We start from the raw sequence: 19282 nt of genomic DNA on the forward strand, positions 1-19282 counted from the left end.
CTTAACCCCTTCAACATTGAAGGTATATATCGCAGCCATCTCGGCTTATCATAATCCTGTAGGGGGCTCCTCGGTGAGTCGAGACCCCCTAGTCATACGCTTCCTCCGTGGTGCACTGAGGTTGAGGCCTTCGGTGCGCACAAAGACTCCAACCTGGGACCTATCTATTGTGCTACAAGGGTTTATTTGAGGCTCCCTTCGAGCCAATAGAAGAAGTGTCAGATAAATTTCTAACACTAAAAACAGTCTTTCTGTTAGCAATTTCTTCCTTGAAGAGGATTGGTGATTTGCAAGCGCTGTCAGTCGCTCCATCATGTTTAGAATTTGCGCCTGGTATGATCAAGGCTTTCTTACATACTAGACCAGGCTATGTGCCAAAGGTCCCCACTAGAGTCCCAGGTCCCATCATACTGGAGGCTTTCTGTCCTCCTCCATTTGAAAATCAGGATCAGGAAAAACGTAATCTGCTTTGCTCTGTGAGGGCCCTGGATGCCTACACCCACAGAGCTGCCCTGTGGAGAAAAACAGATCAACTATTTGTATGTTACGGGTCCCCTGGAAGGGGGGGCCCAGCATCCAAGCAGAGGATAAGCAAGTGGGTGGTCGAGGCCATCTCACTCGCATATAAAGCAGTGGGACAGCCATGTCCCTTAGCCATCAGAGCTCATTCCACAAGAGGTATGGCCGCTTCTAAAGCTCTTTTGTCAGGAGTGTCACTGGACGACATATGTGGTGCAGCTGGATGGTCATCCCAGCACACTTTCATCAGATTTTATAATCTTAATATAAGTTCTACTCCAGGTTCCTTGGTCTTGCAAGATAGCAGCCAGGCACTTGAAGATACAGCGTAGTTGGGACAGCGTTCCCATCACGTCATTGACGTAGCGTCGATAGTTCCCACGAAAGGGAACGTCTCGGGTTACGAGTGTACCCCTGTTCCCTGAGTAAGGGAACAAGACGCTACGTCGCGTTGCCGTACCTCCTTCATACCTGGAGCGCTTGCTTCAGACATATTCCAGAAGCTGGCGTTCTCTGTTTTTGGTATGCTTTATAGTTTCCTGGTCCGTGACGTCACCCGCCTCTGACGTCACGTCTTCTCATTGGTTGGATACAGAGGTGCTTCACGAACACAAAATGCAGAAGGTTCCCATCACGTCATTGACGTAGCGTCTCGTTCCCTTACTCAGGGAACAGGGGTTACACTTGTAACCCGAGACGTTTTCTTTGCTAAAGGTCCGATGACACCAAGTACAATATCTATAACAATAATGATAAAGATATAGTTTTAAAAATTGTTCTAAATATAAAAGAATAGCAGAGTCATAATTATAATGATAATGTCAAACTGGCATCGTTTAAATCACTTTCAGAAAGATTTTTCCAGCTGATGAACGTTAAAAACATTGACAGCCAATCATAATCCTTCCTCCATTTTAAGAGCTAGAGCATTTAAAGTGGCAGACAACAAACCTGCACCACATGCTTGGAATACAAAGAGCCTTATCGTTGACTGGATGCTAATATAGTTATCATTGTGGTTATATTGAGAGTTATCGCTCTTGGTGTGAATGAGCCTTAAAGGGTTAATTCACCCAAAAAAGAAAATTCTGTCATTAATTGCTCACCCTCATGTTGATCCAAACCTGTAAGACCTTCATTCATCTTTGGAACCCAAAAGGTGCTTTTCTACTGCGTGGTACTACTCAGTTCGCTTTACTTTCGGTTTGCTTTTCCATTGCAGTTAGTACTGCTTCAAAGTGGGTGGGATTATAGACTGATCATTAAAGGCGCCTTCTTTACTGCCGTGGATCTGCTCCTCAGCTACCAACAAGTCTGCACCTCATCTACTGATCACGATACAGCCATTTCTTTTTTCAAGTTTCGTACGATAGTCGCTTAAAGCAAGTCATTTTGCGAACAAATTATACTGCGGTGACTGTTACTGACTATTTAAATCTAGTGGGTTTGGTGTCTCATGATCAAATCCAATGACACTGGTAGTGATGATTCTCTCTGACCAATCAGTGATCTGCTGTGTTTAAACTACACATTTATCAAAGCCACTGGAAGGCAAGCCTGCAACCAGTGTTGCCAAGTCTGTGGTTGACCCACGGGATTGGACTACTATTACACTGTTGCCGCAGGTTGTTTTTCATGTCCGCGGGTTGAATCGACCCAAAATAACGCAATATTTAGTCCCTGGAATGTGAATTTTACCAGGGGAGCCCCGCCAAAAGAACAAATTTTACCCCCGGAACATGACTTTTACCGTGGGAGCCCCCTGAAATGCGATTGGGCTAGTTTTGGGCTAGTTTTGAGGAGCAATTGGGCGGGTTTTGTTGTGAACCTGGCAACCCTGCCTGCAACCTTTTGCCAAACAAGCGTAATGGCTAATGCTAACGCTCCGCCTCAGGCGGTACGCAGGGAAGGAGACAAGAGGCTGTTTTTTGAATGGATGTCAATGGATGAGAGGCTTCACTATGCTGATTAAACAGCTTTTGTGGGGAAATAGCTAATCATTTAATTAATCGACAGCCTGTTTGCTAATCTTCAGAATGTTTTTCACTAAACAATACTTTCGTTGAGAACTATATGTATATTTTAGCTTGATAAAAATGTATTTTTAAGAGAAGGCAGACTAGGGAATGTTGTGACAGGTAGGACTTATTTACGGCATTACCAACAGCAAATGTGCCGCATTACTGCTGAACAGATAGAACAATAGATGTTGTTTAAAAGCAACTGGAAGGCAACCTTTAGCCAAAAAAACGTAATGGCTAATGCTAAGGCTCCGGCTGTGGCTGTACACAGGGAAGGAGTTTTGAACAGCTGAGAGGTGCCACACATGATTAAGTTAGCCGTTACACTTTCTCCAATGGTAAGAGATAAAGACACCCTAATCTCCCTATAATATACAATCTCTGCATTTAGTATCTGTGCGGCTCCTCAACTGCTTGGAACCTCAACCGAGGTGGTACTATTTAAGCGAGCCGTACCGAGCCGTCCCATGCAGTGGAAAAGCACCAAAAAGTGAGACGTATCGAGCTGTAATGAACCGTACCATGCAGTGGAAAAGCGCCAAAATTAAGATAATTTTAATGAAATCCGTGAGCCTTCTGGCCTCCAATACCCTGCAACACAATTATCAAGTGCATTATTAAGTGCGGCTTGAGCTGTTTGCATTTACTTTTCAGCTTTTTGGCTTTTTATAGTGCCTAGCAACTCTCTCTGTTCATGGGCATCTAAAATAAATCAATAACACAAATCAAACGATACAAAAATACATTAAAATAGTAATATTTAATGTTGAACACATTTGTCAGTGCTAAATATTCTCATTTATGTAACTCTTATTTACATCGTGTCTGTACTTTGTTTGTTATAATGAGAGGATTCGTGAGCTTGCCTAACTCAGCACTGAAAAAAATCCATAGATTTTAACTTAAACGACTCTGATTGGCCATTGTGTCTCAAGAAATCATCAGATATGTCTGTGATTGGCTATATTGCTCAACGCTGCAAAAACATGTTCTCTAGAATCACGTTCTCCACGTTAAAATCTGTTTGGCCAATATGCTGTTATTAGTTCAACTGAGAGTGCAACCCTCTAGCACCCCTGTAGAACCAGGCCTGATCACGTCAGTCGCACTGGTGCTCCAAAATACTTTTTCACAGTTGCACGCAGTAATTTTCAGTCACAGATGCGACTGAATTGGTTGCACCGAGCCCTGATACCATGAAAAGGTGAAATTATCAAATATTTAAGAGCAATAAACTCGCTTTTCTTTATTGTTCCTTTTACACTGAATGACCTCTAACAAACTGCATATTCAGGACAAACGTCCCCTGGTTTTTTCAATACTTTAAAAATCAGTTATACAGTCCCTTTAATATAATGCAGCCAACACTTATTTGAAAATGCCAAGAAAACAAATATATATTTTTAACTTGGTATTTTATGTTTATTTAAAGATATAATGGTAAAATCAACGACAGTTTTACACTCTGAAAACATTATTATACCCATATTTTTATGTATATAAAATCACTTAAGTATATTTAATTTGATGCAGACATCAAAAAGGTGATGTCTCATCTTTGACACTTAAAGATGCCGTAGAACGTCTTTTTACAAGATGTAATATAAGTCTAAGGTGTCCCCTGAATGTGGCTGTGAAGTTTCAGCTCAAAATACCCCATAGATTTTTTTAAATTAATTTTTTTAACTGCCTATTTTGGGGCATCATTAAATATGAGCCGATTTAGGCTGCGGCCCCTTTAAATGCTCATGCTCCCCACCCACGGAGCTCGCACTTGCCTTAAACAGTGCATAAACAAAGTTCACATAGCTAATATAACCCTCAAAATGGATCTTTACAAAGTGTTCATCATGCAACATGTCTTATCGCGTAAGTATGGTATTTATTTGGATGTCTACATTTGATTCTAAATGAATTTGATGGTGCTCCGTGGCTAAAGCTAACATTACACACTGTTTGAGAGATTTATAAAGAATGAAGTTGTTTTTATGAATTATACAGACTGCAAGTGTTTAAAAAATGAAAATAACGAACGTCTTGTCTCCGCGAATACAGTAAGAAATGATGGTAACTTTAACCACATTTAACAGTACATTAGCAACATGCTAACGAAACATTTAGAAAGACAATTTACAAATATGACTAAAAATATCATGATATCATGGATCATGTCAGTTATTATTGCTCCATCTGCCATTTTTCGCTGTTGTCCTTGCTTGCTTACCTAGTCTGATGATTCAGCTGTGCACAGATCCAGACGTTAATACTGGCTGCCCTTGCCTAATGCTTGAACATTAGCTGGCATATGCAAATATTGGGGGCGTACATATTAATGATCCCGACTGTTACGTAACAGTCGGTGTTATGTTGAGATTCGCCTGTTCTTTAGAGGTCTTTTAAACAAATGAGATTTATATAAGAAGGAGGAAACAATGGTGTTTGAGACTCACTGTATGTCATTTCCATGTACTGAACTCTTGTTATTTAACTATGCCAAGAATTAAATTTTTAATTCTAGGGCACCTTTAAGCATTTAAAGACAAAATAAATTGAAATGCAAAGAAAAAATGCAGTATATAAAAGATTTGTATTTATTGAGTACTTTTAATTTAATATAATATAATAATGGATGAAATGTGACAGCAGATAGTGACTCAAGCCTGTTTTCTCCATGCAACAAACCTTTTCAGCCATGAATGGTTAACTAAGATAAGCAAAACTAGATAAGGCATCTACTTCTTTCTCCAATACTCTGGCCTTATTTGTCCATGAAACATTTTCATTCACAACCTTCTGTAAAAGTTTTCTGATCCTTGTCACACAGTCTCATATACTCAATCTTGCAGGTTGTGCTGTTGGGGGATCACAAGCAGTTGCGTCCGATCGTGAAGAATGAGCATGCGCGGAGACTGGGCATGACACACTCTCTGTTTGAACGTTACATGGATAGAGCACTACTGCTTGACACCCAGTACAGAATGGTACACATATGTGCTTCACACACTTTATACGCTTACACACATTTATCACTGTTTATTACATTTATTACTCTTTCTTTAGCATGAAGAAATCTGCAAATTTCCATCAGAAGCATACTACCTTGGTAAGCTGAAAACTGATGTGTCTGAACGAATCAGCATGCTACATGCTGAGACTGAGACAACAAGACAAAGCAAACACATTCTGTTTGGAGATATACGTGGAAAAGAGATCAGTTTGGTTGTTTCAACTGCACGGGGAAATGAAAACTCAAAAGCCAACTTTGAAGAGGTTGAGAAAGCTGTAAGTAAAATATAGCATGCAAACGAATAAACAAACATTCACACCTAATTATATGTAAATTCTACAAAGAATCCACTGCATGGTTGCAATTAACACACTCACCTCACTACATACAATTTTTAAATTTACCAAACTTTAGCACTTTGGTAACACCTTAGTATGGGGAGCAATTCTCACTTTTAACTAGTTAATGCCAGGTTCTGGTGCTAATGAGCTTGCACCCACACAAATCAAACTAAATTTGTTTTTACGCAGGTTGAGATTTGTGCTCAGCTGGTATCAGTGGGCCGTGTGAAGCAGGAGGAAATTGCCATTCTGTCACCATATAATGCACAGGTGGCCCAAATCAGAGAAAGACTGTCCAATGGCTCCCAAATGAAGAAAATCACTGTCACCACCATTACAAAGAGCCAAGGTGAAACTCTAAAATCATTTTCTCTCTTTAGATCTATGAATTTTTTTGTTTCTTACTTGATAATGCCAATGACATCTGTTAGGTTCATGTTGTTGAATAGTTTTGAATGATCAAATGTTTGGGAGTGTGTCACTTTACAATAAGTTATTGTATTAACCAATGATAAGCAATACATTTTTTTACAGTATTTATTAATCTTTGTTAATGTTAATAAAATACAGTTGGTCATTGTTTATGTTAGTTCACAGCACACTATCTAATGTTAACAAATACAACTTTTGATTTTACAGTCTTTTAAAGTGCACTTATTATGGATTTTTGAAAATTACCTTTCATGTAGTGTGTAACATAGCTCTAAGTGAATGAAAACAACCTGCAAAGTTTTAAATCTGAAAGTCTAAGTCTAAATCTAAAAAAAGTTATTGTCTGTCAAAAATAAGAATCGACTCTGAGTCAATTAAACAAGTTGTTTCTCGTTTGTGAAATGAATCCCAAGCCGTTTCGTTGTCATCACAACGAAACATTAGCATATTGCCCGCCGGACTCGGGCTCGAATTAATACAGTAAAATCGATGCCATCTTTTCTTTCCATACATTGTATACAATATCTTGCGAATTGATAGCTGTCGTTCAGTTATGGCAATGGGCATTTCGTATCCGGCATGTGGTGCACACAGTAGACCAGTCACAAAGGATTGGGCCATCTGACCAATCAGAGCAGTGTAAGCTCACGGAAAGGAGGGGTTTAGAGAGACTGATTCTTCAAACTGCTTCTAATGAATCGTTTATGAATATTTGAGAACTGAGGTGAAATTAAATGTATATTATGAGAAAATTAAAGTGTTTTTTGACCTTGCCTACACATGTAAACCTGTTGTAGGAGACTCCCAAAACAATATTAGGAACCTTAAAAAAGACATAATAGGGGCACTTTAAAATTGCTTACACACAATTTCTTAAAATTTAACTGTTCTTAAAATTGTTTTTGCGTAGTAACTCTACACAAAAACTATCAAACGATTAGCCATATACAAGTCAAACTACACGTCTACTGCTTGTTCACTGTGCAGTGGAGTGTACAGAAGTTTGTCATAGCACTCACATGTATGTGCTTAAATACACACTCTATACAGTATGTATGCACAATTGTTCCACAGTTGATGAATTTTACAGTTATTGAAATGAACTGAATCAACACTGAAATGACTTGAGCTGAATAATGCCACTATTGGCTTTTTAGAGCTGCTTTTTAGGAGAATTTGTTATTGTGAAGATGCTTTGAAACAATCTGTATTATATAAAGTGCTATAGAAATAGAGGTGACTTGACTTGTATGCATATTCTGTATATAGTTACAAAATAAACAGAAATGCAAGGGTGAAAAATTTATTTGTTTCTCAAAACTGAGTTTTCAAACACTGAGTGATCAAATTAGGTATATTTATGCTATAAACCGAAATGGAAGATAGTAAAAATAAATTATTTCTTTCTCATAACAGTGAGTTTTGATTTCTAAATAGATTAGCTAAATAGCTAGATTAATAAATGCTGTTGAGATATTCTTATTTCATGTTGACTAAAGTAGTTAACTAATGAAACTTTATTGTAAAATGTTACCGTTTTTGTCCTAAAAGATTCTCATGTTCTTATGTATTCAAAAATCTGATGAGCATTATAATGATGTGACTGCAGGTAGTGAGTGGCGGTATGTGATTCTGTCGATGGTTCGCTCCTGCCCCAGCGATGAGATTGAATCTTTGCCTTCAAGGGAATGGCTCTCCAAACACATTGGCTTTGTGGGTGATGAAAACCAAATCAATGTTGGCATCACAAGAGCACAGGATGGGCTATGCATTTTGGGTAATCCCTACATTACATTCATCTAAGAATAATTTTAAGTGATATATTCTTAACAAATTACTAAATGCATATCCCAGTATCTTAAATCACAATGATTTATACAAAAGAATTGAATTTTTTATATTGACTATTATAAGATACTAATATATTTTTTAAATTCTGTGCTGTAGGCAATCAGGAGGTACTGAACTGCAGCCCAGCGTGGAAGAAACTACTGAAACATTATTCAGGTCATGGCTGTGTGGTCTCTGCAAACCAGATAACAGTACACAGTGTTCGTTAAATCAGATTTTAAATTAAGTTGGATTGAGCTTGAATCATTTTTACAATCAGTGTAAATACTTATTTTTTTAAGATTATATTTTTAATTATACATTCCAAATTTGTATCATTCCACACCATTTTAAAATGATTATATTAATGAACTAATGAAATATTCCTGATATTTTATATTAATTTAAAACTACAGCAGTTTAAGAGAAGAAATTACACATATTTTACTACATCTAACTATACAAACTTAATGTTAATTGATTGTATAAAAAAAAAAGAGTGAGGGGGGGTATTTGCTTTGAATACATTTCCACAAAGACTTGCAGTGCTATGCTTAATCTACTGAGCTGTAATTTTTTTTTTTTTTAAATTTTATGATAGTGGTGGCAATAAAAAGTCCAATTGTAGTAACTATTGTTGTAACAATAAGCGTAGCAACTATTTTTGTAACTCTTTTTCACATTTACTTTGACTTATATACAGAATTTGGCTTATATATTACTTAAAAGCTTTTATTTTGTACATTTATGTGAAGACATAAATTTTTAAAACGTTTACCTGCAAAATATATTAACCACTTGTACTAACATTGTCTGGTGTCAGAATCCAATGGGAAAAAGCACTTTTTTTGCCCCAAATTTGCATGCCTGTAACCCAATAAGTATTAAAGATATCTTATTATCCTTTTAGATGCATTAGGTTCTTATCAAACTTTCCTTCATGTTAATGTGGCTCCATAAGAAAAAGAAAAAAAAGGTAAATTGTACACATTTTCAGTGGTCAAAAACCAAATGTGGGTCACTTTTTTTTCTAAATATCTAATGAACAAATCATGTTAAAATTAGAAATGTATTTCATTTTTTTTCATTCACATACAATACCTATCTGAGTGCCATAAATATTCTTTTTCTAAAGCTATTATGCCTGCGACTCTAAAAGTATTCAAGATATCTTAATATCCTTCTAGATTCTCAAAAACTTTTTTTTTTTATAATCTTCATTGTTAGTGGTTCATTGTCATATATAGGGATGTCAATGCGTTAATGTATAGTTACGTTGCTGCCTATTTAAACTCTTGGTAGCTGTTAAAATGAACAAAATCCCATGTTTCAAATATCCCTAAAACTCAAATATAGATTCTAATAATACATGTTTGAGAGCATGTTAATGTACCTCAACTTAATAATTTTCAGTGAATTGTTGGTACTCAGAGAGTTATGTTTTATGCAATTCTTTTGATAGAGAGAAACAAGATACAATACAGTGCATGCATAATTATTATGCAAGTTAATTTTCTGATAATATTTTTTTCCAGGTACATTTTACCAATTCCAAACCACATCAATCATAATAACTACTATTAATTTTGTATTTAATCATTTATAAGTGATATATAATTGTTCATGAAGGCAAGTGTGCATAATTATTAGGCAGGTGTTTTTGTTTTGTTTTTTTACAGGCAAAATGAGCCAAAAAAGATATTTAACTCAGACGGAAAAGTCAAAAATGATTAAAGGTGCCGTAGAACGTCTTTTTAAAAGATCTAATATAAGTCTAAGGTGTCCCCTGAATGTGTCTGTGAAGTTCCAGCTCAAAATACCCCATAGATTTTTTTAACTGCCTATTTTGAGCCATAATTATATATGCACCGATTCCTTGCGCGTCCCCTTTAAATCTCGTGCTCTCCACCCCCGGAGCTCGCGATTGCCTTAACCAGCATAAACTAAGTTCACACAGCTAATATAACCCTCAAAATGGATCTTTACAAAGTGTTCATCATGCAGCATGTCTAATCGCGCAAGTACAGTGTTTATTTGGATGTTTACATTTGATTCTGAATGAGTTTGATGGTGCTCCGTGGCTAAAGCTAACATTACATACTGTTGGAGAGATTTATAAAGAATGAAGTTGTGTTTATGAATTATACAGAATGCAAGTGTTTAAAAATTGAAAATAACGACAGTCTTGTCTCTGTGAATATAGTAATAAACGATGGTAACTTTAACCACATTTAACAGTACATTAGCAACATGCTAACAAAACATTTAGAAAGACAATTTACAAATATCACTAAAAATATCATGATATCATGGATCATGTCAGTTATTATTGCTCCATCTGCCATTTTTCGCTATTGTTCTTGCTTGCTTACCTAGTCTGATGATTCAGCTGTGCACAGATCCAGACGTTAATACTGGCTGCCCTTGTGTAATGCCTTGAACATGAGCTGGCATATGCAAATATTGGGGTCATACATATTAATGATCCCGACTGTTACGTAACAGTCAGTGTTATGTTGAGATTCGCCTGTTCTTCTGAGGTCTTCTAAACAAATGAGATTTACATAGAAGGAGGAAACAATGGTGTTTGAGACTCACTGTATGTCATTTCCATGTACTGAACTCTTGTTATTTAACTATGCCAAGGTAATTTCAATTTTTAATTCTAGGGCACCTTTAAATACCCATGGGAAGGATGCAGTACTAATACTAGACATGGCAGTTAAGGCATGACCATTGGACAGCAAAACACTCATTGGGTCAGCAGGGTCAGACCAAAACAGGTGGAGAAGAAAAAACACATGTTAACTTGCTCTACCTCAGTAGTTCCCAAACTTTTTAGCTTGGAGTACCCCCTGAAGGGATTACCATCCTTCTGCATACTCCCTCTCTTCCACCTTGACTGCAATCATACCTTTACCATTAAAGGGTTAGTTCACCCAAAAATGAAAATTCTGTCATTTATTACTTACCCTCATGCCGTTCCACACCCGTAAAACCTTCGTTAATCTTCGGAACACAAATTAAGATATTTTATTTGAAATCCAATGGCTCGGTGAGGCCTCCATAGGGAGCAATGACACTTCCTCTCTCAAGATCCATAAAGGTACTAAAAACATATTTAAATCGGTTCATGTGAGTACAGTGGTTCAATATTAATATTATAAAGCGACGAGAATATTTTTGGTGCGCCAAAATAAATAAATAAATAAATAAATAAATAAATAAATAAAATAACGACTTATATAGTGATGGCCGATTTCAAAACACTGCTTCAGGAAGATTCGGAGCACAAATGAATCAGTGTATCGAATCATGATTCAGATCGCGTGTCAAACTGCCAACGGCTGAAACGGCGCTCCGAACAGCAGATTCGATACACTGATTCATTTATGCATGAATCAGTGTATAAATGTACTGGTAGTACATAAATGTACTGGATTTGCGACATTGGCAGTTAGAAATACATGCTCGATTTTAATATTTTTTTTAAGGTATAATTAAATGAACTACTCAGCATTTTGTTCGCGTACTCCCCTTTGTCACCTCACGTACCCCCAGGAGTACGCGTAATGGGAACCACTACTCTACCTGTTGCTTTGGTCTTTGTCAACACCCGCTTGCATCACATGCTGGTGAGCCGTACTCTACTGCTATTCCTGCAGTTTCAAAGATGTGCAATGTTTACTAATCTGCTGGATTTGAACCACTGAATTACTGGAAGCGAAATTGTAAAGTGAAATAAAATGCCTGTCAAATAATTATAGGTTGCATTTTTAAACACTGAATATTTTGGAAGTGAAGTCTGGAGGGCAAATGTGGATTATTGCATTTTTAATAATGAAAATGTTTTTGAAATGTTTTGAATAGAAATTGTAATGTTGTAGGCTGTAAAATGAAGCAAATGATGGATCCTATAATGTCAGGAAGCATCAACGAACAGATTATCAGCAACTCAATAACAACTTCTACATCTCATAGCTTTTCTTATTAGGTTTTACTGCCACCTAGTGATAATACTCAGAATCAAAATGATTCACCGAACACAACAATTTGGGAAATATTATACTGAGTGAATAAGGTAGATTGGAACATAATGTGGATTACCGACTTCTTACCTGAAGTTGTCTCCTGTGGATTCCCAATTATACTCCTGAGATCTCCCCCATATACCTATTGCCAATTGCCTTCCTATGTTTCCTCACCTTTTCCCCACTCTACTGCTCACCTGTTCCAACTATTAAAGAAGTGTGTGCTCTCCAGTCTCCTCCACTCACCGATCATCGTCTCATCCCAAGATACCTGGTAAAATGAAAGAATTTTGTTCTTCACTATTCATCAGTCATCAATAACTCCGAATTCGCTTTTACCTGCTTCACCTGTGCATTCCGTTCGGGTCTGACGATAATCCTGTCTCCTAGTCTGGTATTCAGTTACACATGCATACACGGTGGTGTATTTTGATGATGCCATACAAATAAGATAAAACTAACATCTGCCTGTAGTGATAAAGCTCTAAACTGGTCTGCTATAAGAGCAAAAGATGGTCCTGCTTTGAGATCTTATGCACTTTTCTTGAGAAGTGGCTTCAATACAATGCAGGAAGTTGGTTATGGTGAGGATGGAAATTGCAGCAAACATAAAGGTTATTGTGTCTAAATCGCCTTTAATTTATGTAACAAATTGAGTTTTGTTACCTGCAGCATACAAGAAAATGACAAACGAAAGCCAGAGTTGGATCTCCTCGCATTGAGAAACAAGCACGAGACGTTCTTGATCCAGTTTTTGGAGAAATTCAAAGTCCAGCGGATAATAGAATAATTCCTATAACAAAACAACTTAAAAACTCAACATTAAAATGGCCAGCAGGGGGAGCAGTTTTGCCACAGCAGTCACTACAGAGACTGAACAATTCAGTAATTAAACTAAATTGAACTTCAAAGAAAGACCAATCAATGCTTTCTCAGTTGCTGTTAGGAAATTTCATGCATTTTGTGGTATAGACCACACAATGGAGATCTGTGACCTGTTCAAAAGGAAATCCAACAAAGAAACGGCGGAGTTCATGAAAGCCAATTGAATGTACTTTGGGCTCTTGAGCAGCAATTGTCAAAGATGTTTGATATGTCAGATTTGTAATACCAATCATCTTACAGTACTTCATATTGATAGAAAGGAAAATCAAGAAAAATCTAATGAATCAAAAGTTTGCAAGTTTGAATCAAAAGAATCATCAAGTGTTTTAGTTTTCCATGGATGTTGGAAGCCATGGCTATAGTCTCATGTAGCCAGACCTTCAGACTGATGGCAGAAGGTCTGGACTCAACAGTGTCTGGATTCACCCAAGAGGACATTTGACTGACATTCCATTTGACTGATTTGTAAGGCAACAAATCAGAGTTCACTTTGTTCCACATCATGTTTAGGGGTGTGAAAATGTGAAGTCGATGTCCCTATGATAACAGACCGGTGTGCATCTAATAAATGATTCATTTAAGAACGCTGTGCAAGTTTACTGCAGCAAATAAGCTGTGAATTTCACATACTTTTGAAAATCCAGCATTTAGTTGATCAAGCGCTCATTGTCACAGTTGTAAACATGATGGTGTTTTTCTTCCACGAGGGGGTTTGGCGTCACGGCATTTGTTACAAGGCAAACCATTAAAGAACGCAACACACACGTCTCCTGAACATCCTGTAGAATTCAACCAACCAGATGACGACTTAAAAAATCCTTAAGTGTTTTCAAAAATTTCAGGAGACATGGAGTAGTGTCAGGATGCGGGTTGAGGGATGAGGCAAGGGCTCAATGACTGGCAACTTGACAAGACAGAACTAGGCAAGGTAAACAGGGAATAATAAATACGGTGCAAACAAGTCAAGTCAAGTCATGTCAGCTTTATTTATATAGCGCTTTTTACAATGCAGATTGTGTCAAAGCAGCTTTACAGTGATAACTGGTAAATAATATTGGCTACACAGCAGCTCTTAAAGAAAATAGTGTCATTGACCAGCTTAAATAAATTCAGTATTGATTTGTTCAGTTGTAAAAATCAATAGTTATTAATTTAGTGAATTTGTCTATCAGCAATGGAGAAAACAGTGATGTCATCGTCCAGTTCAGTTCAGTTCACCAATGAAGGTGTCAATGAAGGCAGATCAAAAACATTGTTGAATATCAAGTGTCCCCAACTAAGCAAGCCAAAGGCGACGGCGGCAAGGAACCCAAACTCCAACAGGTGACATCAGATAACAAACAGGTGATAAAAATTGAGAAAAAAACCTTGGGAGAAACCAATCGGTGGGCCAGTTCTCCTCTGGCCAACAGCGAACAGTGCTTGATAATGATTCAGGCAGCTTTACAGGTCATAAATCCAATTGGGATTGCAACAGTCAAAATATTTAATCCAGTTCCATCTAGTTGAATATCGTATTCATCACGGGGATGGTTTGTTGGGAATCTGTGTCACTGGCTGTCGTGTCGATGAGGCCTTCACAGGGACTGATCTAGTTGGCACAATCAGGCTGACATTTCAGGGCTGTGTTGTCGTCGTGTCTAGGCACGGGAGGAAAGTGGGGCAAATGAACCAATAATCAGATGACAAGAATCAAGGGGTTACACAATAGACATGCAAGCACATGGCACAAAGAAACAGACATAATAAGCCATGTGCTCACACAAAACAAAACAAAAACACAAGTATGTGGCCAGCGAAAACAATCACAAGCCATGTGCTCAAACAAACTAGACACAAGCACGCAGTTAATGAGAACACTCACAAGCTGCATTCACACAAAGCATAACATGAAAACATGTGGCTGATGTAAACATGAACCCGACCTGTGCGCTCTTAACAGAACACATTGTTGGGGATAAACAGTTTAGGACCCTTGAGACCAGATATGTTGAATAAAGACCCGGAGTTATAGTTTAAAAAAATTAGTAAATTGAAGAAAAATTTAATGAAGTATAGTTTGCAGTTTAATCAGCAGAAGCCAGCTTCAAGTCTCACAAGGAGTTCGTAGGCCGCTCTCCGTACATTCACATTTCCACAACAATTATACTCTAACAGAGTCAACTAACAACTTCATTACTTCAGGTTGGGTGATTCTGATTGGCTAAGAAAAATAGACAAGATTAGAAATTTTCCACATATGGACAGATAGTAAGAAGCATATCACCCCTTTGTCACGGTGATGACGAGGGGGACCCTGGATTTAGGTACCGGATGTCCTTTTGGGTTCATGACATGGCGTCTGCTGGTCTCAAGCAGAATGCCAGTTGTCCAGTAACAAAGGACCTGCACAGAACACTTAGCGCACATACACAGATACACATGATTCACAGCTTCTTCAAGGCTGAAGTTGATCTGAGCTCTGCTCTGAGCAGGAAACTTTTCCCAAAACATACTGATAACATGTTACAGGTACAGAGGAAAATAGATGCTTTAACATACATTGAATAAGTCATTCAAATAATTTAACAGAAATATAAATGTTGATAAATAACTTAAAAGATATATATTGAAGCGGCAGTGGATTCCAGAATCCATCCAAACTAGACACAAAACAACTCACGTGGATGAGAGAGCGTACAGCCCGAGCGAACCCGGAACCACAAATTATACATTATAATACATGAATAATGCCTTATAATTATTATGTTGTTGGATGTTTATAAGGCATTATGCATGTATTATAATGCATTAAGAATACCTTTATAATGCATTATAAATACAGGCTTCATAGAAAGTGTTACCCTAAATTTTCCATATATTGTAATCATTCACAACTCGTAATAATTACTTGAACAAGCTCATTGTTTCTGCTTTAAACTAATACATTGTTAGCCAACTGCATGATTTCTATATGTACATTGCAGAAATACATTACTTGGACAAAGTCACCTCTGATAACAGATCACTCTAAATTGTAATGCAGACACATGCATTTACTGTACAGCTGCTTTGAAACGATGTATTGTGAAAAGTGCTATACAAATAAATATTACATTGAAATGAAAATAATTGAAAACACAGATATAGAAGTAAAAAGGTAATTTAAAATCATTAGAGCATCATTAGAAGGTTGTTTATTATAGAAATGTGGTTATTTTGAAATTGTACAATCTTATTTTAAGTTGTTTATTCTTAAACTATACAATTTACAGAAATATAGGTATGTTAAGAAAGTTTGAAATTAAATTATTATGTGTAAAAGAATGGGTTTCTCTAAGCTAATAGGATATTAGCAAACTAAAATGACACGTTTAAAAGTTGAAGTGTCAGTTTTTAAAATTGGCCCTCAAAACATTTGCATATACACAATAAAATTGCTCCTTGCAATGGGATATGGGGAACAGCTGCAGGCCATGGAGATGGTGACCAAAACACAATAATTGTGAGTCAAATTTTTCTTGACACTGATCCTGTCTTGTATGGGGACTGTCCCAGAATGTGAGGCGTCCTTGGCAGCTTCTTCCTGTCGTTTTGTATCGTTACATGTCAGTGTGCTGTATAATTTTCTGGCACCCTCACGCCAAACCAGCACTCCCTGTATTGTTCGTGGTGACATAATCTATTTGTCAGCAGCCACCCCTCAGCCTTTTTGCAACATTTCATCCTGACATTGCTTACTAGGTAAATCCACAGAACATTCAGTTTTCATGTAAATACAGCTGTCAATTGCGCAATTGTTGCAGGCAGTAAATACAAATACACAAAACACAACACGCCCGGCTAGCACTACTTAGACAAGTAAAAACAAAAACAAAATATGTAGCATAATGTAAGCAAGTTACTAAACCAAATAACCACAGCAAGGATGTCAAAAAATACTATATCCAATTTACTGAGATTAGTGTCAAATCTTCTGTCAAGCTTGTTTGAAAGATAACAATGGTGAACTCTCACTACACTGAAAGAAACAATCCTCTTTTTAAGGTGCAATTTTGTGAAAGCTACAAACTTTATCTTACCAAAATTGTTGGCGTGATATATAAAAATATAAACATTAATGTAGAAGAAACATACATGCGTAAAGAAATATACTAGAGAAAAGGTGAGGTTAAAGTAAATATGAATGGGTTTGAACGAAGAATTAAGAAAGAAAATATTAAAAATAGTTTTCAACTAAAAGAAAACAAAAGTTAAATGGGAAGAACAAAAAAAAAATGTATATTTAGGTACATTTCTTTTAATGGTCTATATTATAAGTTTTTTTTTTTAAAGTGCAATATTTCTTTTAGCAAATGATGAGCATGAAATTCAAAGAGCAAGTAATACGTTATTTTAATTTTAAGGCATAATTTATTGACTTTTATTGACCTATTGAATAGACCTTTCTTTCTTTCTTTCTTTCTTTGATTTGGTGTCGCCCATATCCGTTTCCCCTACTTCATTTTTTGTTTTCTTTTCCTCTTTCAATTTATCTGTTCCAGGCTATTTATGAAATGGATTAAAAGCATTGTCATTAAACACTGTAACATCGGGCATAGTAGCCAGGATTAGGATGTATTTTATACATAGGCCCGCCCAGTGGTCAAAAAGTTGTTTTAGCTATTATAAATTATATAGCTACCCTTACACAAAGATTACAAAATCTGTCTAATTATTATAACATTTTTTGTAAGTTTTATAAATTTAATTTTTAGCTATTAAAACAAAACACATTATTTTCCAATATTTTCACAATATTATAAATGTATATTATATATGTTGGTTCCTGGTTCCTCTCCCATTTCATCCTGATCATAGTGTAACCAGGTCATTAATCTAGGTCACTAGCATTTATTGACAATTTTATATAACTATTATTGTTATAACATATATAAATATAAAGAAAAAGAAAGAAGAAAAATGCAGTAAAATTGCTTTACAAATTAAATTTAGAAATGCTCTTGAGCCGATTGCTCATTGGTGAGGTGAAAAGTTAGTTCCGCCCCTTGCCGAAAGTTAGCGGACAAGCAGGCAGAACGAGAGAAGACGCAGTTGCACAAATTGTGATTAGAATCCTTTGTTTAATAATCCAGCGATAGATTATTAACAAGTTGAATTTATATCTGTGATTATATAACTTTTAGAAATTCGACTGTTTGAGAATAATATTGTGTGACGACGTTTGAACCGGACATGACGAGACTGACGCAATAAGATATAATATACATCTTTTCCGGGGAGAAACAACTTTATTTTTGTTTTCTGATTTATACTTCTCCTTGGTGAGTACAAACTTTGTTATAAGAAGTGTATTTAGTTATTTTGATTGCAAATACTGTGAATTGTAATGTGAAAAAGGAATTTTAACGGGTAATAAGTAGTGATGGGCAGATCGAGGCTTCATGAAACACTGAAGCAGCTGAATCAAATGTGCCGTAATGATTCGAGGCTTCGAAACAATCTGACACTCGTCTCCACGGTGAACCCTAGTGGTCAGAACAGTGCAAATGCAAAAAAACTCAGGCCAAACATGCATTAAAAATACCCTTTAACAAATGTATTTAACAAAAGTTTTATTTAAAGTAAAATCAATTAAATGGAATTAACTAATCATCTAATAAGATTAAATATAGAGTGTCTGTAGTATAATATGTGTTCTTTTATCAATTTTCAATGCGTGTTTCTCTGTTCCATGGCTCAAGCTAAACAGGCCAATAAGAGATTAATAACTACCATTATTAATTTTAATTATTCTAATGTATAATCAAAGCATCTTCAAATGTATAAAACTGATCGGAGATAAAAGTAAGTAAAACCAAGTAAAACCATAGGGTAAAGTCCTAGACACTTGTTCAATAGTTCTCAGTGAATCTGCTTGATTCATGGGCTCACTTTATCATCGCCCTCTACTGGTGAACCATTGAAATTTCAAACTGTTTTGAAATGTTTCGAAACAGTAATGATGTAACGAAGCCTCATTTACTAAAATCACGTGACTTTAGCAGTTTGATACACGCTCCGAATCAATGATTCGAAACAAAAGATTCATGAAGCTTCGGAGCTTCATGAAGCAGTGTTTCGAAATCGGCCATCACTAGTAATAAGTGATGTAAAAGTTTTCAAAAATGCTTTAAAAGTGTATCAATATGATATATGATTGTATATAGTCGTGTTTAAAGGTTTATAAAATGAAAT

The 19282-nt window shown here is 36.4% G+C and overlaps 1 protein-coding gene across 1 annotated transcript in view; it reads left to right on the forward strand.

Annotated features, from left to right (window-relative positions):
- helz2b (helicase with zinc finger 2b) overlaps positions 1-9059 on the forward strand; it is a 34842-nt gene extending 25783 nt beyond the window's left edge. Inside the window, exons 15-19 of the mRNA XM_048164802.1 lie at positions 5387-5521; positions 5601-5822; positions 6078-6237; positions 7930-8097; positions 8268-9059. Coding sequence (XP_048020759.1) covers positions 5387-5521; positions 5601-5822; positions 6078-6237; positions 7930-8097; positions 8268-8380 — 798 coding nt within the window. The 3' untranslated portion in view covers positions 8381-9059. The remainder of the gene's footprint in view (positions 1-5386; positions 5522-5600; positions 5823-6077; positions 6238-7929; positions 8098-8267) is intronic.
- The last annotated feature ends 10223 nt before the right edge of the window (positions 9060-19282 follow it).

The sequence above is a fragment of the Megalobrama amblycephala genome, linkage group LG17 (assembly GCF_018812025.1).
Source record: "Megalobrama amblycephala isolate DHTTF-2021 linkage group LG17, ASM1881202v1, whole genome shotgun sequence".
In the NCBI taxonomy this organism is placed as follows: Eukaryota; Metazoa; Chordata; class Actinopteri; order Cypriniformes; family Xenocyprididae; genus Megalobrama; species Megalobrama amblycephala.